The sequence below is a fragment of the Engystomops pustulosus genome, chromosome 5 (genome assembly GCF_040894005.1).
Source record: "Engystomops pustulosus chromosome 5, aEngPut4.maternal, whole genome shotgun sequence".
Classification (NCBI taxonomy): domain Eukaryota; kingdom Metazoa; phylum Chordata; class Amphibia; order Anura; family Leptodactylidae; genus Engystomops; species Engystomops pustulosus.
In genome coordinates this window covers 75,116,090-75,142,525 of record NC_092415.1, presented here as the reverse complement: position 1 = coordinate 75,142,525, position 26,436 = coordinate 75,116,090, and the positions used below count along the sequence as shown (strand labels likewise).

Here is a 26,436-nt window from a genome sequence, read left to right as displayed (position 1 = left end):
GATTTGTGAACTTACAAATTTGTGCTTATTGGCGGGTGATATCCACTCACAGGGAAAAAGACTACCAGAGTCAGTAGCATACAAGAACAGGACCTGCTACGAGTTTTTCAGCTCGGGCAATCGGCTCACACACTGTAATGTGAAAATCATGGTCACGTGTGTGAACCGATAGAAATACATGGGGATCTGTGCTAGCCAATGAAATTATGGCTGGCACGTTGCCCAAAAACAATGGCTCGTCTTCTTCTCAAGTCCCTGATAGACTGTCGTCTAGCATCACATTATACTTAATGAGCAATAAGAAAGTGGTTGTGTGGCTCCACACCTCTCTGATCTACATCACTGTACCATACTATAGATATGGGCAACAATGTGTTGGTAGATAGGATCTTATTCCTTTTCAATAACTAAATGTGTGGAATTATAATTATATTCTTATCCTGAATATTATTCAAAGCATTCCTTCTCTTTCTACCCGTGAAGAAAGAACAGCTTGCTTGAAAACACAAAGATTAGAAGGCATTTTCTGCTTGCTGTGTCTACAAAGGATCTATTTGTCTCATTTGCCATGTGGAAGGTTCAAACAGCTTGAAACTGCCCTATATTGCATGTTTTATAGTAAAGAGGCATTAAGGAATGCAAACAACATGACGTGACACATGTATGATATTATGGGCCATCTTCCCTATTAACCTTTCTCTGGAATGCAGATACATATATATGTATTTTTTTAGGTTCTACAAGATAACAGCTTGAATGATGATACTGCCTTAGCGGCAAGCAGCAGTTCTAGCTGCCAGATTATTAATGATATCATTCATGCTTCCAAACAAGTAGCAAAACAGGGAGGCAAGCCAAAGAACGCGCAAGAGTGAGCGCACACTACTTAACTGAATCACTGAGTAGAATTAGACTTAATGATTTGTTTCTTACTCTGTTACTATGCAGGATTAGAATAGCATACAAGGGGGTTCTGATCATAAAATATTTTGTATGTCATCTTGTTGGTTATCGGACTCTTGGCCCTTAGCCCTTTGTTTTGTACCCCATTCACCTATGAGCTTTTTAACATATATAATTACAGAGGTGTCCACTGGAACTGAGAACAAATACAAGAATGATAAAAGTAAATAAGAAATACATTTTCCCTCTCCTCCAGTTTGCATAATTTTCTACAGGATCCTAACCTAGACAACCAGAGACAACTCCTTCTCCTGCTCCAGCCAGTTATCTTTCTGTTATAAGACTGTGAGAAGGAGTAGGGAGACACAACTGAGCTACTGGAACAAATAAAGCAGATTTCTTTATATATTTCTCATTTTTAACTGTAATCTGAGGAATAGAGGAACAATGAAAATGAAAAGATTAGGTTGGTAAAGGATCTTTACAAAAAAATATGTGATCAACACTGCAGGATTTATGAATTGGACTTGATGGACCTGAGTCTTTTTCCAATCTTATCTACTGTATTTATGATATCTTTAATACAGTGGTGGCCAAAAGTATTGGCACCCCTGCAATTCTGTCAGATAATACTTGATTTCTTCCATAAAATGATTGCAATCACAAATTTGTTGGTATTAAGATCTTCATTTATTTAGCTTGCAATGAAAAAACACAAAAGAGAATGAAAAAAAAGTCAAATCATTGATTGAGGTTTTACACAAAACTCCAAAAATGGGCCAGGCAAAAGTATTGGCACCCTCAGCCTAATGCTTGGTAGCTCAACCTTTAGACAAAATACCCGCGAACAACCGCTTCCGGTAACCATCAATGAGTTTCTTACAATTCTCTGCTGGAATTTTAGACCATTCTTTTTTGGTAAACTGCTCCACTTCTCTGAGATTTGAAGGTGCCTTCTCCAAACTGCCATTGTGAGATCTCTCCACTGGTGTTCTAGGGGATTCAGGTCTTGACTCATTGCTGGCCACTTTACAAGTCTCCAGTGCTGTCTCAAACCATTTTCTAGTGCTTTTTGAAGTGTGTTTTGGGTCATTGTCCTGCTGGAGGACCCATGACCTCTGAGTGAGACCCAGCTTTCTCACACTGGGCCCTAAATTATGCTGCAAAATTTGTTGGTAGACTTCAGACTTCATAATGCCATGCACACGGTCAATCAGTCCAGTGCCAGAGTCTGCAAAGCAACCCCAAAACATCAGGGAACCTCAGCCATGTTTGACTGTAGGGAACGTGTTCTTTTCTTTGAAGGCCTCTTTTTTTCCTGTAAACTCTATGTTGATGCCTTTTCCCAAAAAGCTCTACTTTTGTCTCATCGGACCAGAGAACATTCTCCCAATTTTTCTTTTCCGACCACTTCTAGAGGGGTTATCCACAGTGCCATGGGCACTTCTTGATGACACTGCGCATGGTAGACACAGGAACATTCAGGTCTTTGGAGATGTACTTGTAGCCGTGAGATTGCTCATGCTTTCTTACAATTTTGATTCTCAAGTCCTCAGACAGTTCTTAGGTCTTCTTTCTTTTCTCCATGCTCAATGTGGTACACACAAGGACACAGGACATAGGTTGAGTCAACTTTAATTTTATTTTTATTTCAACTGGCTGCAAGTGTGATTTAGTTATTGCCCCCACCTGTTAGGTGCCACAGGTAAGTTACAGGTGCTGTTAGTTACACAAATTAGAGAAACATCACATGATTTTTCAAACAGTGCCAATACTTTTGTCCACCCCTTTTTTAATGTTTTTATGTTTGGCTTTTTGACAATTCTTTTTGTGGTTTTCCATTGAAGATAAATTAATTGAAGATAATAATACCAAAGAATTCCTTACTGCATTTTTTGGAAAAAAAATGAGTATTATCTGACAGAATTACAGGGGTGCCAATACTTTTGGCCACCAATGTATGTGTCTTGAATGCACATTACCACCAGTATCAAGGTCTGTAAACCAAGCACATTTACTTGCTGGTATGTGCCCCCTCTGGCAGGATCTGCTCTTCTTTTAGCCTCTTATGTCCTTGTTTTTACTTCCAATTACAATTTAAAATTATGCAAATTAGCCAGGGTAGAAGAAGCTAAAAGAAAAGCGGATCTTGCCGAAGAGGGCATACACCAGTATGTAAGTGTGCTTGGTTTACAATCCTTCATCCTGGTGATCGATTTCTTTAATTAGTTTAAACTTGCATACATGAATCATAAAAGTGAATACACATTTTGTTGTATATTTTCTGAGAAAAATTCTCCTAAAAAAATTGAAATTGCAATCTCAGTTGAATTCACTATTTAGACTATTTGGGGTATTATGCAAGTTGTATGCAAAGGGGAGAGGTGATTATATGGGATGTCTTCTTAACTGTATAATTAGACTGTACACAAACCGTTTTTCATGTTCAATTTGCTTTAGTCTGGCATTGGTTTTTCACAGATCCTCATAAACTATAGCATTAAGATAACATCCATGTGCACTGATCTATTAAAAGTTCAAAATTTTTCTCTGTTGTGGGCATTTGCCCTTATTGCAAATGAACTAACTGTTCACTAACTATAGGGATGCCATTCCCTAAAAAGGACATCTATATGTAAGTTCTGAATAACAATACAGGCAGTCCCCGGGTTATGTACAAGGTTCTCGAGGATTGTTCTTAAGTTCAATTTGTATGCAAGTTGGAACTGCACATTTTATAATTGTAACCCCAGTCAAAAATTTTTTGGCCTTTGTGACAATTGGATTTTTAAAATGTCATAAGAACCAGGATTAACAATAAAGCTTCATTGCAGGCACTTTTGATAACTGTTATAGCTGTTTATTGCTAAAGTACAGTAAATTACTAACATCCAGAGGTCCATTTGTAACTAGGGGTTGTCTGTAAGTCGGGTGTTCTTAAGTAGGGGACCGCCTGTAATTCATAACACAAAAACCTATGAGAACTGCAAAGGACACTGGCCTACGACAATTCCTACTACAAATACATAGAAATGCTGTGGTAGGACCTAAAAAGATCATGTATCCATGAAAACATGCTTTGCAGTGACAGTTGTTCTTCAATGGTTCAGTTACTGACATTTATACAGGTGCAATAAATTACTAAAACACCATGAAAAAAACATTAGGACAAAACAAGCCGGACATCCCCTGCATTATGTCCCATAATAAAGCAAAGATTTTATTTATTGAGAACACTTTAAGATATCTCAGTTTGATTTGTGAAATGTAATTAATACTGAAAATTGACTGTAACACCAACAGATTTTACTTATAGGTGGAAGCAAACAGCCTTTCATGCCAGGATACTACATTAAGAATGGCGGCCAGATGGTTTATTACAGCCAGACCTATAAAAATGTATCACTTGCCTCATGTTGTATACCCAGCATTTGGCAGGTAAGCTAAAAATAATGGTGCGTCTGGTCGCTGGCTGAGCCAAACTATACAGTAACATGGCTTCTCCACGTCTGTATAAATCCGAGAGGTCAGCTGCACGTGTTCACTTGTATGGTTTTCATATGGATCCCTTTCACTTGTAACAAAAATAAATGAACTAAGTGATAAAATGGTGTGTCCTTTGTGCTGAGGACATCTGTTCTTTGTTCACTTTGGTTTATTATACACAGTTTTTTTACATGCTCACACAAAAATAGTTCACACCTCTTCAGAATATATGATGTGTCAGGGTGCCTGTCTGCATGAAGGAGGTTATACCACGACTGCAAGAAGAGCATATTGAAAGCAGAGGTGGTGCTTAGTCTTCTTTATCAAGCAGAAGCTAAGATGGCTTTTGACTTTTAATGCAAGACATCTGTATATTATGAATTATGAATATATATTATTATTTCATTTATTTATACTAAGTCTTGCAATTAAAAAAAAAACATAGTAGGTGGTTGGCTTTAGTCATCCATCAACATAACTCTAATTGGTATTACACTGAATTGTTTATCCAAATAATGTTACCTGTAAAATGCCATTGGAAGATCAAGCACATCTGAAATATTGAGAAATGAGCTAGAACAAAGTGGTGAAAGAATGGATATAATCAGATGACTTCTATCTTAACAGACCACGTACTAGCAGAAAACACAGTAATGTCCAATGTAAGATTACTTTCAGGCATAAGATTTAACATCAGGCACGCCTTAAATGTCTGAGAATAGTGTCCGATAAAACAATTCAGTGTTCACCAAGTATACTGATCATTTTAGACCTGGCTACTTTAGAGTTCATATCAGTGTCCTTTGTTAAGAACAAGGAATCATAATTACAATAATTAAAAGGGTTGGCCACCTTCCTCATAAAAAATAAATATTATCCACATTTAAATAAAAATTTATATTATATTTATTTTATTCCCCTCAGTCCTATTTTTGGGTTGTACTCACCAGTCTTTTTTATGGGGACCCTGGTCCCTCTGGTTTCTTCAGCCCCCTTTGTGAGGCCGAAGCTCTGTGCTTGCAGACACTCACAGCAGAGGACGGGCTGTGTTACAGGAGTGCACCCAGGACGGGAGGAACGTCAATTGTTCCTTATCTATGGGGGCCAGCCCCGACGTGCACAGGGAGAAGAAGACAGAAGATGAAGAAGAGGCTGCCGGATCTCCCAGCAGGATTTGGACAATGTTGGAGAATTCCATTGGATTGCAAGTTACAATATTTGTTTGTTTTGCAGCCCCAGTGCCCAAGTTGTTCTAAAGTGGCCAAGCCTTTTAAATTCACGTCGGGTTTTCGTTCGGCCACGCACCCGATTTCCGTTGCGCGCATGCCGGCGCCGATGCGCCACAATCTGATCGCATGCGCCAAAATCCCGGGGCAATTCAGGTACGATCGGCGCAAATCGGAAATATTCGGGTAACACGTCGGGAAAACGCAAATCGGGCCCTTAGTAAATGACCCCCATTGTGTCAAATTTCCACACTATTGTGTTTATTTATGATTCTACTTCCAATGTGCCAATTGTGCACAAACTTTATAGTTTGGGCTAGCAGCATCCTGGCGCACACAGGCCAAATCTATGGCCATTTTCTTGTTAAATTTATGAAAACGAAATTTAGCAGCTTCCTCTATCTTCCGCTATCCTGTAATGTCACCTCCATGTTTATGCAATAATGGATTAATAACAGAGATCATGTTCTATCTCTTTGGTATTGTAGCCTATAGACATGAAAATGGCTCAATGGAAAAGTAACAAAGTAAAAGAGGTCTCATTGGAGATAAACTGATGGAATGTATGAATCCAAACAGATGAAATTAAAAATACTGGTTGGACAGCCACTTCAACTGGCAAACTATGTTTGAACTATTTTTTTTTATAAACATGGTTGCAAAACCTCATATGAGTTTACCTGTTTTATTGTAGGTGGTTTTAACAGAAATTCATTTTATGAAATGTAAAAGAAAACCCCATGAACAAAAAATATATAATTCTGGTAGGTTTAAGACAACCTACCTTTAAAGTTTGGTATTGTCTAGTTTTCTGCAGTGTTCCCTCATTTATCACTTACCTCATCCCAGAAGTTTATGTTGCAAGAAGTTGCAATAAAAAAACGTTACAAATCCATACCTGCAGCCTGACAAAAGGAAAGCTGTTTGCAACTTTTTTGCAACTATTTTTCAAATTGTTGCAAAAAAAAATCACTAAAGACCTTAAGTCAGATGTTTTAAAAAGGCAAAACTCTTAAGACACATCTGACTAGAAGGTACAAGTGCCCCAATGTCTGACATCCTTATGTCTTAGTATACATAATAGTAAGAAACTATTTGCTCTCGCAGCAACTTCTATGTGTTGCATTAATAAAAGTTTTTAGTTCCAGACAGGTTATAATTGACTCTAAAGAACTTCACACCATGCAGCAGGGCCCCATCTGAATGACAATGAAACTGAAGTGCTCTACCACCTGGAATATCCAATGTGTTAATGTATGTACAAAAAAAAAATAAACGTGAGGTTAAAAAACAGAAAGACAACTGGCCTGAACCCAACAATCGAACTTACTGCCTGCAGCTGATGAAATCATTGACGTGAATGTAATCTTTTTCACGTTGAATATGTGTGAATGTATTATTTGGCAGGGACTGGCCATGTGCATATTGCAATAACCTGTGTGGAGCTGCTGGTAAAAAGTGCCAGCCGCTTATGATAGAGCTATAAAATGTCTGCTTTGTGGTATGTTTGCCTGGCTTCATTACATATCATAATTGCATCCTGGCTCACAGATGTGTGTTAATGTCTTTTTTTGCACCTCAGATACATTTTGGAAACACATGGACAATAGACACAGGCTTTTTCATTTAACGTGTGCAGGCGTGAATGCCAAGGAAACATGGGTGGGGTACAGAGCCAGCAATTTGTGCATAACCCGTACATAAATTGTAGGTAATGGATAATGAAAACATGGAGGAACTGACACTAATTTGGATGGTTTCCTTGCAGTCTACTTCTCCAGCTCTACCTCCACTTCCTCCTCTACCTCCAGCTACAAAAATATTCTACTTGTTTTAAATGAGTTGTAATTAAACTTTCGCCTTGACCCTGAACTATAATTATGGTATAAGACAGAGCAGTAGTTGTGTAAAGCTCATTTTGCTGTCCTGGTTGATTTCTTGACTGTAGAAGACATCATGCATGAAGCTAATACATCTGATACAGGGAATTTGTATTATTTAGGGGGAGATGCGTTCATTTTTCTAGTACTATCTCCTTTAATTCAAAAACAGGTCTCTGGCATTAGAAACCTAGTGCGTTGCAAGAGCTGCTCATCATTTCTGCAAGACATTCTTCACATAGACTTTCATTTTTCATCATTGTCTTATTATATACGCTAATCAAATAAGACATTTACATCTACTTCTCCTTTTCCACTTAATCCATAAGAAGCATAAGTGCATCATCTACATGCTGTCAGCACAATGTGGTGTCGAGGTCTTGGCCAATGCTCTTACGATTGTGTAATTTTGGCTTGTCTACATTTCAGAAATGAATATATTACATTTATGCTAAACACACTGCCAACCTGTAATTTCTCTCATCTTTGTTTGGACAGAAACATATTTTGAGATATAGACTTAACAGATTCTGACTCAAAACATTTCCTGTTCTTCACGTTCAAACCTCAAAGAATGTGTTCAATGCAATTTGTGTTTCCAGCCCACGCAGGAAAAAAAAAGGATTTATTTTGTAGGTGTAGTGTATCTGATACATTCAACTTGTTTTTAATAAAAAGTAAGTAATAATGATGATGGATTAATGGGTGGTGGAAGCTTACTCTTATTACACAATATTTAGTCTATAGTAACAGATACATCATATTACAGGATAACCTTAGCAAAATAGCAAGTGAGTATGAGCAAAAAAATTCCATTTGAAAAAATATATACAACCAGTAAAGATTTTGACAAAAAAAAAAAAGAATTATCTTTTGTTTGCATCCACCCATTCTCAAGATATGGCTCCCAGAATTTTATATATGAAATAACCCACCTTTTATTTTCTTCAAGAATGTTTCCCTGTGCTCAGAGAAAATATCCGTCATTTAATACTTTATACTTGATGAGGGTCCCCTTAATGGAAACGTGTTCCCCAATTTTGTTTTGGCTTATTAAAATTAGATATCAAAATATTTTAAGATTTTTATGACTATTTTTTTTTGGAGTGGGGGATCAGGAAGACACAATTATTCTCTTGCATAAATAGCCCTTATGTTGTTGTATTTGAGAACTGACATGTTTGTAATTCAATGTCAATTGTTTCTTATGTCTAAAAACTAACTTCTACCTTGTACTTGAGCATCAGGGTCGTAGCTTGATGGGGTGCAGGAGGTACAGTCGCAACTGAGCCCAAGAGACTCAGGGGGCCCATAAATTGTTACTTGAGTATATGAAAAGACTAGTACTATAAACCATACATTAGAGTCAGAGGCCTGGCACAGACTTTGCACTTGGGTTACGCCACTGTTGAGCATTGATGTATTTGTTTCAATGTAAATTAATTTTGAGATAAAAAAAAACTAAACTATAAAATAGCAATAGAAAGTTAAAAAAGAATTTTGACCAAAAATTACATAAAAATCCCCAATATTGGAGAAGCTCTTGTCAGAAACTGCTGCATAATGTATGAATTTCTAATGCTTCTTGGAAAGAATGTTCTATACACATTACTGTGGATTGTAATGAACATTTCTGATGAAAAGCCAAGATAAACAATGCCTCCTATCACATGGTTACCTGCACAATGGGATGTCCACCAGTAGATGCCTTCACCGCCCCACGGCTTCCTTCCGTCTCATAATGAGCTCTGTGATGAGATTTGGGCTGCACTTCAATGCGGAGTTCATAAGGTCCTGACTGCGACGGCAGATGCCAATCAAGGGCAGGCAAAGAGGGGCTGGAATGGAAAAGAACTGCTATTTAACAGCTATTAAATATTAACACAAAGTGTATTATCCCACACCACAGGAATTTGGCACTATTACTTTAGAGACCATGATTAGCAGTCTATCCTTCACCATCTTACATTAAAAATGTCATCAATAGGTCTAATGCCATGCCATAAGCAATTTACAAGCCCATGATAAGGCCAAACCTCTTTCCCCTTCATGAAGATGAATGGACACTGCGCTTACACTTGCTACCAGTCTCCTTAAGTCAGTGGAAATTATGTGTACATTGTTTCCCTTTCAAGGAATCTAACTGCTTCCATTTGTCTTCAAAGTGAGAGTATTAATAAATAAGCAAGCACCGGATGGAGAAATACTATATTAACAGGAAGGATTTCTCCATCTGGTTATACATAGTGCATTGCCAGCATATTAACTGCAACATCCTTTAAAACAGTATTCCTCAACCCTTTCAAGCCAAAACCAAAATTTCCAACTGAGTTGCCCCAAAGCATTTAGCATTTTCTGGCATGTACTATTATGTGATAAACTGTGCCTGCCATGAAATTTGTTACCTGTGGCTGGCATACACTTATAAGGGGGTAACTGTGGTTGGCACATACTGTTAACTGAGTATCTGTGGCTAGCACACAGTTTTATAGGAGCAACTGTGACTGGCGCACACTTGGCACTCACGAATGTTAATCTATTTAATTCATGCAAGGGAAGCATTAAATAACATACAGTATGCCAACAGAAAACAGCCATATAGGTTTATATTGGCCATATTGAGGGCATTCAGAGGCAGTGTTGGGTTACATTTTTTCAGTGCCAGGTACCCACTGAAGATGTTGGATGTACCCCTGGGTTACAAATAGCAAAGATTGAGAACCACTGCTTTAAAATACAACAGTAAACATAAAAATTTATTGGTGATCCAAGGACTGGTATAGCAGGCTAGCAGCATGAAGCGCCCCGAGACATCACATTCATCAGTCACATGGCCTGGCTATTAAGCTGAATGGTGCTGAGCTGCAATACTAAGCACATTTGGTGTACAATGTATAGGACTGTGCTTGGTAAGCAGTAGAGAGATGGCAGCACTTGCCCAAACACTGAAGTCTCTTCAAACAGCTGACCTGTGACCTGGGAGTACTTGCTGTCCAACTCTCTATAATCTGATATTTCCTAAGTAGACATTATAGGTCCTTTATATCCAGGTCCCAAAAAGCCCCTTTATAGGCAGTGTGCATAGAAAGTTGCTCAGAGCATAACACAGACATGGTCCAGCTAATACCTTTTCTATACAGTCATTTATTATTCTTTAAACAATATAATATTCTTCTTCTTATACTGTTCTCTTTAAAAACAATGTATTTTTGGCTTCCGAACTAGTCATACTCATTTTCTCATGTATAAATACATGAGAAAATGAAAGTGCACCCAGAGGAAGAAGGGTCACACAGCCCTTTATTAAAACAAAATAGAGAGGTGGCTCCATTGCGTAGTGTTTGACCCTAGTGACGTGGCAGATCTATTTCAACTAATGCTACAAACAAGTATGTTGATGGACTTTTACTGTGGAAGGAAGTTTAGCTAAAAAGTGAGATTAACAAAATAGCTCACATTTCTATATTATATTGGCCTTCGGCAAAAGTTACTGAGGTCAGATGGAAACATATTGCATGAAAGCAGGAAACATATTGTGACCAAACAGTGGAAACCTGTGAGATTAAAATCTACATAAAGCCCATCTCATTGAAGCTCATCACTGCTTGAATTTTCCTAGAAAACAAATATGTGAAAGATCTGAAGCATCCTGTCTGTCAAGCAAAATAGTTCTGCAAATGTTCAAGTCAGAATAAAAAAAGGGGACAGTCCCTAATGTACTATGGGTATGGGTGTGAAACTGATCCTGCCTGTCATGAGTCTTAAGAAAACTTGCCAAAGGCAGTTACTAAATATATCCAACTATTTACATAGATTTATCTATGTATATATGTATGTCTATAAATACTTATATATACATGTGTATTTACAATATGTAAGCTGAGGCCTGTTTGAAATCATATAAACTCAGCATCAGTCACACTCGCTTCTTGTCCTCATAGGCCAACGTTCCCTCACTTTGTACTACAAGGAGACATATTACAGGCAGCAGTGGAGCCCCAAAGAATTTTCATTTTAAGATATGGTCAATATCTCAGGGCACCAGGCCAGTAATGTGTCACACAGCCTTCCTATGGCAGCAGCAGGTGCCTGTCCTGTGGAAGGCTTACCTAATATAATAGGAAGGGATATATCATCCTCACACCCATGGGCAAAAAAGTTTTTGTGATGAAGATCTACAAGTTGAAATTTCCTTTGTGTGTATGACTACTGTAATGACTTCCGTGCATGTTGACAAGCACATTTATGTTGAGGTTATACATACACAAAATCTTCTATATCTACTAGCAATTCTTGTATTTTTTTCCCTGGGATCATGGACTAAAGAAAAAAAATCTTGTTCATTTTTATATATTCTTGAATGGCCCTATTCTCTTTCTTCACTTCGGGGGGGGGGGGGGGGGGGGTCTTAATATTTACTGGAAAATGTTGTCAATCACATGTGATTTCTGTGCCGTTTGGACTAGTAGTGCACCAGACCTGTCTCCATACTATTATGTCCATTATCAAGACGTATGGCTTGAATTACTGCATCTTCAAGCCATATAGTTTTTTACAGTGGACATATCACTATATATATATGGTTTGCTTCAATGACCAGATGTCAACTTTATAAAAAAATAATTCTCCCAAAAATGTGAACATTTTAAGTAATATGACTGTAAAACAATATCTCACATATTAATGTGTGAAGTAATTATCAACAGTATGCCGAGCAAAACAAGTCTGACATGATTCACATGAGATGGAATACATGTTTCCTATTCTGCAAAAGACATACAAGCATGGGTACGGTCTTAGTGCTACCGCTTCTTTTACAGCAAAGAAATTATCCACAGGTATGAATGGGTAAAGGGTTAGACATAAATATTGTTTTAAAATTTAACATGTGAAAGTAGGGGTGGTTTGGGCATTTCTTGGGCCCAAAATAATGTTAAATCTAGGGACCCCCAAATTCACATTTTTTCTTCAAATGTTGAGCTCTAAGATTGTTTAACAACTGGTCTGGGAGATTTGGCTGCATCCCACCAAAGTATGGAGCCTCCAGTACCGTATTTCCATGGTTTGCAATATCAGTAAATCTGCCCGTGTATCCGAGGATCTTTATTTACAGTATAAATAAAAAAGGTTTTGTTTTGTGTTAATTATATTGTGTGTTTCCTCCCCCTCCTGTCCTTTCTCCCAGAACAGGATGAAACTATCCTGTAAGGCCATCATTCTACGAGCCAATACCATAAGGATTTCGACCTTTAAGTGGGAAAATGATCCTGCTAACTGCTAAAGAGAACTGGAATTGCCATTCTAAATTCAATGGAACCTATTGACCTGACCATTGGGATGGACCAAAGCCACAGACCAAAAAACTGTGCTGGGCAAATGGGACAAAGCTAATAAACCCTGAACAGTCACTGCTACGTAAACAGCATGGGAGTGTATGAGGCAATGGAAAAGCCCCTACAAACTGTTGATTTGCACCAAGAATCAGACCTACCAATAAGATACTCTCCTAACAATCTCTATATTGTAATCTCAGGAAACCCCTTAACTATATTAGTGTTTTTCTATTGGATCAATGTGCAGATCTAGATGTTCACCTCCAATATGCTTCTCAAAAGTGAACATAAGTGCAGCTGCTCCATATCATCATGTCTAAAGTGAGTTACAAATCCTTGAGTTGCTAGTGACGTACTCTGTGCTCACAGCATAGAGGGGCTTTTCACAGGCTAATAATTTGTCTTTATACATTATCTGTACTTTTTTCAGTTTTACTACATTATCTCATACATACACAAGTAAAGTCATAAAAATGTGGACTTGTGCTGCATTTTTGCTGAACTACATAAGGAAGTTTACATATGTTATCTAATAATATGCAACTGATAACAGATTGTTATTTCTTGTTTATTTAACATGTGTGCTGTTATGTGATGTAAAATTCTGTATGTTTACTGGCTGGGCTTAATTTCCGGCATCCCCTTTCCAAACTTATCAGCTATTATGATCCAGCATTTATTGTCACCATCTTTTACCCCACTTATCTACCATTCCCATTAGGTAGTATATGGATTATTTCTAGAATTCCCTCTTTTATGTTAAATTGTTTCCTGAAAGTCACGTGAAATTGAGCTTCAAAGAGCTAAAGATCTTTAATATGATACCAGAAGCATGTTTCTAGGTGCAACAGAGCTCAGGATGGGGGCATCTTAAAGGAAATCTACCATCAAAATCAAGCATGATAAACCAGGTACACCTACTCATAGATCCAGGCATTGTGACTATGCTAATCTTCTTATATATGTTATTATACTGTACATACTCGTGTATAAGCCGAGATTTTCAGCACAAAAAATGTGCAGAAAAACCTCACCTCGGCTTATACACGAGTTAACTAAAAAAAAAAAAAAAATTAATACTCACCCTCCGGTGTCCGGATCCTCGGCGGCAGCTCCTGATTCTTGGTGGCGGCTCTGCTCCTCTCTTCTTTCTTCACTGGCGGGTCCCAGTCTCTTTGCTTACTTCATTAGCCGGCAGTTGCGTCCATGCGATCTGCCGACGGGCACGCACTATGATGCGGCGATGTCGCCGCTGATGACGTCATCGGTGGCGACACTGCCGCATCATAGTGTGCGCCCGCCAGCATATCGCATGGACGCGATTGCCGGCTAGTGAAGTATGCAAAGAGACCGGGACCCGCCAGTAAAGAAAGAAGAGAGGAGTGGAGCCGGCAGTGAAGAAAGAAGAGAGGAGCGACCGCGAGGACCGGGAGCCGCCGCCAAGGACCGGGAGCCACCGCCGAGGACCGGGAGCCGCCGAGCATCAAAGGTGAGTATCGTCGGAGGGTAAGTATTACGTTTTTTTTTTTTAATCGCTTGGCATACTGGGGGCTGCCTGTATACTACTTGGGGCAGGCTGTATACTACATGGGGGCAGGCTGTATACTACATGGGGGCAGGCTGTATACTACATGGGGGCAGATTGTATACTACATGGGGGCAGATTGTATACTACATGGGGGCAGGCTGTATACTACTTGGGGCAGGCTGGCTGTATACTACATGGAGCAGGCTGGCTATATACTACATGGGGCAGGCTGGCTGTATACTACATGGGGGCAGGCTGGCTGTATACTACATGGGGGCAGATTGTATACTACATGGGGGCAGGCTGTATACTACATGGGGGCAGGCTGGCTGTATACTACATGGGGCAGGCTGGCTGTATACTACATGGGGGCAGGCTGGCTGTATACTACATGGGGGCAGGCTGGCTGTATACTACATGGGGGCAGGCTGGCTGTATACTACATGGGGGCAGGCTGGCTGTATACTACATGGGGGCAGGCTGGCTGTATACTACAGGGGCAGGCTGGCTGTATACCACAGGGGGCAGGCTGGCTGTATACTACAGGGGGCTGGCTGGCTGTATACTACACCCTCGTCTTATACTCGAGTCAATAGGTTTTTCCAGTTTTTGGTAGTAAAATTAGGGGTCTCGGCTTATACTCGGGTCGGCTTATACTCGAGTATATACAGTATTTGTTATTCATGGCCTTCCTCATTCAAAAATCAACTTCAAAAATATGCTAAGGCGACTGAGTTGCTCTGGGAGAGTGTTACTGGAACCCCTCACTGCTGCAAATTCACATGCTTTTACAGTGTGCAAGGAGCACTTCCGCCTCCCAACATGTGCTGAAAATTCTTCAGTGAGATTACATTTGGCACAGCGGAGGGAGGAGTGCCAGAGATTAGAGCAAGGTTGCAAGAACAGCCTGTAACGCTACAGCATGGGGGGCTCCGGTAACACCCCCAGAATCCTTCAGACTCATTAGCATAATTTTAAATGTTGATTTTAAAAGCAAGGAGGTCATGGATAACAAATATAGGATTACCACAGTCACAGTGCCTGGATCTATGACAAAGTGCCCCTGGTTTATCATGATGGATATTGATGGTAGATTTCTTTCAAAGGAAATCAACCACTGACCAAACATAAAAAAACCTATTAATACTCACCTCTGCTCCTCTTCATTTTGATCCCGGCGCTGTCCGTCGCTAGTCTTGAAATGCCGAGATCACCTAGAAAAAAAACTTATAGCAGCACGGAGCGCGGGGATAAGATGTCCGGCGCTCCTGGCTGTTAATTATGCATGCCCTCGCACCTCCCTTTAACATGCTGGGCGCATGGGAGAGCAAGGAGACGTCACACGAGAGGCTTGAATTTACGGCTCTCGACTGAAGTCACCTCTCTCTCCCAACATGGAAGTGGGAGTTGGCGAGAGCGTGCATAATTAGCAGCCAGGAGCGTCGGACATCTTGTCTAGGCGATCTCAGCGTATCAAGACTAGCAACAGACAGCTCCGGGATCAACATGAAGAGGAGTGTAGGTGAGACTTTCTAGGTTTTTCATCTAGATTTATCTAGGTTTTTTCCAAGGTTTTGTCAGTAATTGATTTCCTTTAAGTAATGATTCTCCTGGCTCCTCTAATTTGGAACAATTTGGTGTTTTCAAATGGTTTTCTTACTAAATTTGAATATAAAATATGGAAAGGATGTCATGAAAAGTAATAAATTAAGTAACTCCCCTTTAAGGTGTTTAGTTTTTTAGTTAACCTATTTTTATTTTTCAATGTAGTCAGATTGCAGCTTCAGGCAGTGATTTAGTAGGTTCTGTTTCTGAAGCATTCAAGGATGACTGCTCTGCAATGAAACCACTGTCCTTCAGTGTGCCACAGTAGTAGACGTGGTAGATCAGTACAGAGCGGCCGTATGGTGGTGGTGGTGGGAGTTTGACTGCATGGTTGAGCTCCCTGCTTTCTTGGGTTTATGTTTCCTAGAAACAAAGCAGATTTTTACAATAATGCTATGAGCAGAAATTTTTATGCAAATAAGTTTTCCAGGTGGGTATATGGAAACCATGCCTCTTTTGCTACCTTGTAAGGCATCACCTTTACCATCAAGCAATAACTTTCAGTAAGCCTAATGACATGACTTGTAGCAAAAAAGGCGTGGTTTTCCTCGTCCCATCCAGGAAAACTTATTTGCATCTTTCCCAAAATTCCCTAGTGGAGCATCAATGGCATCAATGGCTACAAGTCTCCATACAACTTCAGGGTGGCCTTAATTGGCAAAGGAGAACTCTTACTCCCTGACCCCAGGAACAGAAGAAGGTTTGACAAAAGAAGCTCACTGATGTGCACCCCTTCATTATGCAACAATCATACATAATATATATATATTATATATATATATATATATATATATATATATATATATATATATATATATAGACAATCCAAAACAATATGCTACACTAGACAAAAAATATCAACTTAAATCTTTTTGAATTGTGAAAAAACATTTATGCATCAGAAATATTAATGTGTAGATAAGATCTTATGACGCTTGTTTGTATGAGTCACATAGGCCACATGTGGCGTGCAGTAAGATCAATTTTTAAAATGTAAATATTTCACACTTAAGAAAAAGTTGATATATTGCATTATGCATAATAAATATTCACCCGTACAACAAACTTCTGCTTTAGAGTCAGTATCATTTCATTATTTAACCCCTTCCCTGCCTAGGGAGCCTGGCAGACAGTATATATTTTAGTGCTTAGTGCATAAAGTTGACTCAGCTATACCTAGATAAAAAATGTATGTATTTCAGAGACTGAAAAGGAAATATGCAGACAATATCCACATAGGGAGCAATGTAAGTTTTGGAGCCAAAAAAACTTCAATTCTAATGGGAGCTTCTAGGATAATAACCTGTCTTAAATTTGATACATTATTTTTTTGGAGACATGGAATGTATATGCCCTTATTCTGACTCAAGAATTCAACGTCTTTATCTTTTTCATATGTTCCTCATATATCATGTGTTTCATGATCTGCAGCTCCCGCCTTGATTAAATGGTAACTTTCAACACTGTCTACCTCGGCAGACCTAACATCTGTGACAAAGGAAAATGACTTTATTCAGAGTATACTTAATGGCCATGTAGTTTTATATCCATCTGTCCTGCAGTAGGATATCAAAGCTTTCAGTTAATAAATAGTGCAACATATGTTGTATGCTGTACAGTTAATAGATGCAACCGTATATCGCAGGGACTAGTTCACTGGTAAAATAGTTATATAACAAGAGAGTCATAAGAAATACAGAATAAATATAAATCACAGATGAATTTGTTTTAAAGTTTCTTTAACTTGGTGCTTATAAGGAAGTAGAATATCAAAAGTAAGTTTAAAATGTCACAACCAGGGACACTTACTTTGGTAATCTAATATTTGTTATTCATGGCCTCCTTCCTTCCCTGAGGCCCGTTCCACACTTGCGAGTGTGATGCGATGAACTTGCACCACACTCGCAGCGCATGCTGCCGGGAACGCACAGCCCGAACGCTGCACCGCGGGAGTGAACTGATATGCTGAGTTCACTCCCGCTGTGCAGCGTTCCGGCCGTGCATTCCCGGCAGCATGCGTTGCGAGTGTGATGCGAGTTCATCACATCACACTCGCAAGTGTGGAACGGGCCTAAGAGGCTCAGGTGGGTGTTTAACAGAGCCCCTTCTGGTTCCAGCTTCAGGGCATAATCAAGGCCACCACTGCACTTCAGATCTGCCAGCTCTTACCAGTGTCAGTCCAGGGCCGGATTATAGGCAGGGCTCCCGGGGCTAGAGCCCCGGGGCCCCCACCATCTTGCCCCCCCCAGGGGGCCCCCACCAGATCGCGCCCCCTCTGGGCCTTGACTCCTCAGCCGCCACCTCCCTGAGCCGTCCGCCAGACGCCGGCACCGCTGACCGCCTCCCCGCTGCATGGCCGCCGCCCGGCACATGTTCCCGCCTACCTGCTGCATGGCCAGACCTTCCCGCCCGCTCGCAATCCTGGTCGCGCTCCCTCCTCCCCTACCAGAGCAAGCAGCCGTCCTCCGCAAGCCCCCCCTCCCCCGGACAAGCAGCTGTCCTCCGCTCCCAGCACCCGCCCGAACAAACAGCTGTCCTCTGCTCACGTCGGCCACGCCCCCCCCACCCGCTGGAATGAGCAGCCTTCCTCGGCTCCCCGCCCGCCCGCTGAAATGAGCAGCCTTCCTCCGCTCCCCGCCCGCTCCGCTCCCAGCCAACCCCGCGCCCCCCCCCCCACGCGCGAACAGCCATCCTGCGCTCATCCCACTCCCCACCCCCCTCGACGGAACTAGCCGCCGTCCTCCGTTGCCGCGCCCCCCCCCCTTCCCGAACCAGCAGCCGTCCTGTCCCCCCCCCCATGGAACAAGCAGCGGTCCTCCGACCCTCCCCCCGTCCGTACACCCCCCCCCCTCCGAACCAGCAGCCAACTGACCCGCACGCCGAACAAGCACCCCACCGAATACCCACGACGACTGGTCACCCTAAAAGGGTAAGTATACATTACATATGTATTTATCTGTGTGTATATATGCATATACAGTGTATATACTGTGTATATGTGTATATATGATGTATATATGCATATACAGTGTATATACTGTGTATATGTGTATATATGATGTATATATGCATATACAGTATATATACTGTGTGTATATACTGTGTATATGTGTGTATATATGCATCTGCTGTCTATATCTGTATATACTGTGTATATGTATATATATGCATCTACTGTATATACTGTGTATATGTGTATATATGCATCTACTGTCTATATCTGTATATACTGTGTATATATGAATCTACTGTCTATATCTGTGTATACTGTGTATATATGCATCTACTGTCTATATATGTATATACTGTATTTATACATGCATATATTTGTATAAGCCTATATATGTGCACATTTAAATATATATATATATATATATATGTATATATAATTTATGTTTATATGCGCTGTATGTGGTATGTATGTATATGCTCTGTATAATGAATTTGTGTGTGTATTTCCCGTATGTGTGTGAAAATGCTGTATATACTGAATGTGTCTGTATTTGCTGTATGTGTGTATATTCTGTATGTATATGCAGCATGTGTGTATATGGTATTTTTATACTGCATGTATGTGTATATATGGTCAGTGTATACTGTATGTGTAAATATATATACATTTATTGTATATAATGTGTATGCCGTATGTGTGATGTATATATACTGTATGTGTGTATATACTTTATGAGTTTGTGTATCTCTGTACCATATGGAGGACGCATATACGGCCGATATAGGTCCTCCATAGACGGCAATGGGCGCACGGCGCCCTACGGGAGCGGTACGGTGCAGCACACGTGCGGCACCGTACCGCTCCGTACCCGGGAAAAAGATAGGACCTGTCCTATCTTTACCCGTAGTACGGCGCCGTGCGCCATAACTTCCTATGGAGAGGGGCGGGGGTGAGCTGCGCTCACCTCCTCCTCCTCTTCCCGTGCACTGCCGTTGCCCGGTACGGGCGGGCAACGGTAGTGTGAATATAGCATATTAGTGTATAAATGTATATGGGTACATAAATGTGTGAAGGTGGATATAAACATGTGTTATTGGGGACAAGGTGGCTGTATGTAGCTGTGTTACTGGGAGCGAGGCGGCTGTATGTAGCTGTGTTACTGGGGGCGAGGCGGCTGTATGTAGCTGTGTTACTGGGGGCGAGGAGGCTGTATGTAGCTCTGTTACTGGGGGCGAGGCGGCTGTATGTAGCTCTGTTACTGGGGGCGAGGCGGCTGTATGTAGCTCTGTTACTGGGGGCGAGGCGGCTGTATGTAGCTGTGTTACTGGGGGCGAGGCGGCTGTATGTAGCGGTGTTACTGGGGGCGAGGCGGCTGTATGTAGCTGTGTTACTGGGGAGGAGGCGGCTGTGTGTAGATGTGTTACTGGGGCGAGGCAGTTGTATGTAGCTGTGTTACTGGGGGGGAGGCGGCTGTATATAGCTGTGTTACTGGGGGGGAGGCGGCTGTATATAGCTGTGTTACTGGGGGCGAGGCGGCTGTATGTAGCTGTGTTACTGGGGGCGAGGCGGCTGTGTGTAGATGTGTTACTGGGGCGAGGCAGTTGTATGTAGCTGTGTTACTGGGGGCCAGGCGGCTGTATGTAGTTGTGTTACTGGGGATGAGGTGGCTGTATGTAGCTGTGTTACTGGGGATGAGGCGGCTGTATGTAGAAGTGTTACTGGGGGTGAGGCGGCTGTATGTAGAAGTGTTACTGGGGATGAGGCGGCTGTATGTAGCTGTGTTACTGGGGATGAGGTGGCTTTATGTAGAAGTGTTACTGGGGGTGAGGGGGCTGTATGTAGCTATGTTACTGGGGGGAGGCGGCTGTATGTAGCTGTGTTACTGGGGATGAGGCGGTTGTGTGTAGCGGTGTTACTGGGGATGAGGCGGCTGTATGTAGCGGTGTTACTGGGGATGAGGCGGCTGTTTGTAGCTGTGTTACTGGGGATAAGGCGGCTGTTTGTAGCTGTGTTACTGGGGGCGAGGCGGCTGTATGTAGCTGTGTTACTGGGGGAGATGCATGTATGTAGCTGTGTTACTGGGGAGGAGGCGGCTGTATGTAGCTATGTTACTGGGGGCGAGGTGGCTGTATGTAGCTGTGTTACTGGGGATAAGGCGGCTGTTTGTAGCTGTGTTACTGGGGGCCAGGCGGCTGTATGTAGCTGTGTTACTGGGGGAGATGCATGTATGTAGCTGTGTTACTGGGGAGGAGGCGGCTGTATGTAGCTATGTTACTGGGGGCGAGGCGGCTGTATGTAGCTGTGTTGCTGGGGGAGATGCATGTATGTAGCTGTGTTACTGGGGATGAGGCGGTTGTATGTAGCTGTGTTACTGGGGGCAGGGCGGCTGTATGTAGCGGTGTTATTGGGGGCGAGGCGGCTGTATGTAGCGGTGTTATTGGGGGCGAGGCGGCTGTATGTAGCGGTGTTACTGGGGGCAGGGCGGCTGTATGTAGCGGTGTTATTGGGGGCGAGGCGGCTGTATGTAGCGGTGTTATTGGGGGCGAGGCGGCTGTATGTAGCGGTGTTACTGGGGGCGAGGCGGCTGTATGTAGCGGTGTTACTGGGGGCGAGGGGGCTGTATGTAGCTGTGTTACTGGGGATGAGGTGGCTGTATGTAGCTGTGTTACTGGGGATGAGGCGGCTGTATGTAGCTGTGTTACTGGGGATGAGGTGGCTGTATGTAGCAGTGATACTGGGGATGAGACGGCTGTAAGTAGCTGTGTTACTGGGGGTGAGGCGGCTGTATGTAGCTGTGTTACTGGGGGTGAGGCGGCTGTATGTAGCTGTGTTACTGGGGGTGAGGCAGCTGTATGTAGCTGTGTTACTCGGGGTGAGGCAGCTGTATGTAGCTGTGTTAGTGGGGGCGAGGCGGCTGTATGTAGCTGTGTTACTGCTGGGATAGTGGAAAGGAAGCAGGTGGACGTGTATGCACGCTGCATTCAATGGGGCCTCCACCAGATTTTGCGCCCAGGGGCCCCCACCAACCTTAATCCGGCCCTGTGTCAGTCTATTAGTAAATCCAAAGTTAGTTGGGGTGTATGAGCTGGGCTCCACACAAACACCCCCAATATGCAAATAACCCAAACTATTTGGGTTATCAGTGTCAGTCTATACAAAATACTGATGCTCCATATGAAGTACGGTGTGAACAAGGTCCACAATGGAAGACTGGCTTTCTTCCTCCAGTCACAAACACAAAGTCACTGAGACCTTATTAAGCCAAAAACTCTTTCTTTTTACATATACATAGTCAGAACATATTTCGGTACTTCAACAATCTTCACTTGTTATTGCAAGCAATAGTCTAGTGGTTTCTCCAAGACCATGAACGCCCATGATCATTCATGATCTCGGTGAAACCACAATGTTGGTGTGGACACTATTTGTTACTGTGGACTACTGCTTGCAATAACAAGTGAAGATTGGTGATGTACCGAAATATGTTCTGACTATGTATATATAAAAAGGAAACGTTTTTGGCTTAATAAGGTCTCAGAGCTCTTGCCAGTGTCACTCCTTCAATGATCACTCCAGTGACTTCAGGGTTGCCATACGTTACAAAAGAAGACTGATGTCGGTAAAAGCAGGCAATGTGGATGGAGCAGTGGGCATATTTCAAATGTGGTGAGGGAGGTGTTGATTATGTTGTGGAGTCAGAGCCCAATAGTTTCCAACACAAGTTAAATCTCCAATATGTATAATCCAACTTACAACATTTTGGGGGACTTACTGACTGCAATGTGTAATTGCTTGATCTATCCATGTTAATCTATACTTTATTATTCATTCACCACATGGGTTAATTTTAATGCACATTATATTAGGGTATACAGATGAATACACTTAATGTGACTTTTAATATATGTGAAATGCTTTGTGTTTCTAACCAACTTAATATCTATAATTATGAACAGAGAAATAAGTTGACTTGGTTTGGTGCCAGCATCTTTAAATTTATGTCATCGGGAAAAAACTGTACCTATGTAAAATTAAGGGATTGTCAGGTTTGAATTAATTTACAAAGAATGGATCTCTCCCCTGTCACTGCCAGGTCTTAGTTCATTTACAGAGGCCCGGAAGAGCCACCCTGACCAGCACTGGTTTCACTCTGAGCAAACACTGAGCAGTGGTCGACCGGCACTTCCAGGAAAACAAAGAACTGGCACTGACAGGTGGCACTGGAGCTGAACGGTAGTGGGGAGAGATAAATATACACATTTTATTATTTTCAAGCCCCCCTCCCAGCCATATACAGGCAGTTCCCGGGTTACGTACAAGATAGGGTCCGGAGGTTTGTTCTTAAGTTGAATTTGTATGTAAGTCGAAACTGTATAGTTTATACTTGTAGATCCAGAAAATTTGGCCCCAGTGACGATTAGAGTTTAAACATTTTTTGCTGTAATGGGACCAAGGATTATCAATAAAGCTTCATTACAGACACCTTACAGCTGATTATTGCAGTCTGGGACTATAGTAAAGCATTCAGAAAGCTTCACCAGAGGTCAGAGGGGTCTGTCTGTAACTATGGGTTGTCTAAGTCGGGTGTCCTTAAGTAGGGGACCGCCTGTATTTAAAAAAATGGGAACCCTTTTAACAAGCCTGTATCACAGATGACTGTATTTCTATAGGTAATTTTTTTTTTTGCTTAAAGTGTGGTTGCCTGGACCGATACTTGTGTGAGCATGCAACTGGGAGCAGGAGAGCAGATGAGTGTGTCTTCCTTACCCCTATCCATAGAAAGCCACCCAACCAGGTCACAGTGCCTTGAAAGACAAAGTGCTCACCACACTATGGGGCTGTATTCTGGCCACCAATTTTGCAGCCAGATCCAACTCCCAAAACAGTTGTTTACATGAGGCCTCATGCTGCACCAGACTTACCACTGTATTTGATGCTTTATAATAAATCTGTTATGGTATAAGACTATTATAAGTCTGTTTATACTATGCACCTTCTATTAGTTTACACCAGAAAAATACTCTTTTGTATAATTTTTTATAATTTTTGGTGCACAACCCTTCAGAGGCCAGATAAAAGTGTCTGAAACCTTCCTTTAATCCTTTATAAATGTGGCGCAAGAGATATCAAAGCTTGATTTTGGCGCAAATTAAAGAAAAGCCCATCAACACGATTTAACTAGCCAGTATACAATATAGCTGCTATGATATTTAGGGTTATGCCCACACATGCCACCAATACCTTTTTTAATATTTGCTAGCTGCTTTTTTAGTACCAAAACTTTAGAAACATGTAAATGAAGCTGCAGCTATACAGCAATTACAATGCGTTCTGCACATCTCACTGGAAGCATGAGTGACATGACTGAAATGGAAAGGGTGAGATAAGGCACTGGCTAGTGTAGCAGAGAATGATGTTATTCCTGTGGAGCCAAGGCCCTTAGGTGCTTTCCTAATTCCCCCAAAGCACTTCAGCCTAATTTGTATATTTCTAAAGTGAGGTTTTGGCATGGAAGTAGCAGATGGAGAACAAATGCCCCTATTTGTCTTGCAGTAAAATAAACGTTGCCCATTTATCAAAGCTTGTTTGTAACCAAACTGGAAACCCATCCACCTTTGCACTTATAATAAAAAAGTTAAGATATGTTCAAATCACAAACTTAGAGCTGTACATTTTATGTAATTCTGCTTTAAAACTTTTCAAGTTCTTGTCATTGTTAATACATCTTTTTTAATGTCTTACCTCATATAGGATGTTGGAGAAATATTCTTTGGTTTGGCCCAGTGAAAAGGATGCTGTGGTACTGATAAATATTGATCGCAGGGCATTGTTTTCCTGATGTGATAGTAGTCTTCTGATGGCAAGTCAGTGGCTAGTGACAGCGTGTCATGCTCATCACATATCGGTTCTGTTTTGAGAGCCATGTTTGGGGTGTGATCTATTGCTGTCTTCCTGGATTTGATTGGAATGCCATCATTCATGTCTATGGGGTCAGTGGTAAGAGCATTAATAGCTGCCACTATAGCCGAATTTGTGTACTGGTGAGTGTTCCCTAGCCAGGTCTCCTCGGTGATGCTTACTCTGGGGGAATTGTGAGGAGATGGAGTAGGAGAGTGATGTGGTGAGTAAGATGTTTGTCTGCCATTAAGGTTATATTTTCTTTTGAATGGAGATGTAGGACGTGAGTTGGGAGCAGTGAGCCAATTTTCCTCTGAAATACTTGTCCTGGGAGATGTAGATGGGGAATGCCTGGGTGAGTTAGCCAAATTGCAGGCCACCATGTTTCTGTGATAGCCGTCATCTGGCTCAGTGGTTTTGGGGGATACACATGGTGATTGCCATGGAGAGTTCAGAGGGGAAGTACATGGATAAGAATAATTTGATTCAAAAGAGGAAGCTTCTGAGTTACAGCTTCTGGAAGACAAACTGCTTGCTGGACTCAAGCAAGAAGGATCTCGGTAGGTGTCAACATTTGGTAAGTTCAACGTAGCAGTAGAAAGTGTTCTTTTAGGTATAGATTCTTCCACGTCACCTTCATGAAAAAACTGGTTATTGCCACTATGTATCCCCAGGCAAGAAGTGATTTCAATTCTAGGACTTTCTAATGGTGCTCCATTTGGCCTTATATTCGGAGATAAGTAGTATCCAGAGGCTTCATTCTCAGGATTCCCTCCATATCCAGATGAATGACTTGCTGATGGAATAATGGAAATGATTGGGTTTGATGACTGAATACCATGGCATGAAGTTGATAATGAAGAATTCATCACACCCAGAGATAGGCTGGCACTTAAATTGGAAGATGCATAGTTATAGTTTTCTGAAAAAAAATGATGAAAGATGTAAAGATTAGTTCTAAAGAAAAATAATGACATGCAAGTGTTTGTGCTTTACCTAAAATTTTAAATACTATGTTTCAAAAGATGGTTAAATGTAAAAATGAAAAAAACATAAAATGAATCATATGTCATAAGAAGAGATTGTTTACCATGTAATGTAATAATAAAGGGACAGTAAAAATATTGAATGTTTGGAAATAGTTTCCGGCAAACAACTGGTTGATCACTGTTCTACAAATAAGGTTTAAAGGAAGGAAAATTGGGAAGATTTGAGGGAGGTTGTCACAATTTACAAAGAGTTAGTTTTTGCACCAGAACTAAGCATAAAAAGGATTCTTGTAGGCCTAACCACACAAGCAAGTGACATTTTATGCAGGAAAATATCTAATCATGGGTAATTTAATATGGCCTTCTCTTCACTTCTGGTAACATGAGGAGGAGGGTTTCTGAGATTTTAATGATTATGGCCTATTCTTAGGATGACCCATAGATAATGTATCAGTGGGCAGGGGCGTAACTAGGAGATAATATATACATATTTGTATACTCACACATTTATGCATATATTCCATATATATATTTATACACCCTCTGTCCCAGTAGCTGCTGACCACATGGAGGAAGAACACGGCATGATTCTTAGTCCTGTCCTCTCTCTCCCCTGACATTTCTTATCAGAGCTG

At 41.3% G+C, this 26,436-nt stretch overlaps 1 protein-coding gene across 6 annotated transcripts in view; it reads right to left on the bottom strand.

The window, feature by feature from the left end:
• The window catches only part of NFATC1 (nuclear factor of activated T cells 1), a 135,572-nt gene that overhangs the window by 92,725 nt on the left and 16,411 nt on the right, over positions 1-26,436 (bottom strand). For all 6 annotated transcript variants that reach the window (XM_072152383.1, XM_072152379.1, XM_072152382.1 and 3 more), the window contains exons 2-3: positions 24,657-25,734; positions 9,174-9,333 (exon numbers count right to left, since the gene is read on the bottom strand). In XM_072152383.1, coding sequence (XP_072008484.1) covers positions 9,174-9,333; positions 24,657-25,734 — 1,238 coding nt within the window. The remainder of the gene's footprint in view (positions 1-9,173; positions 9,334-24,656; positions 25,735-26,436) is intronic.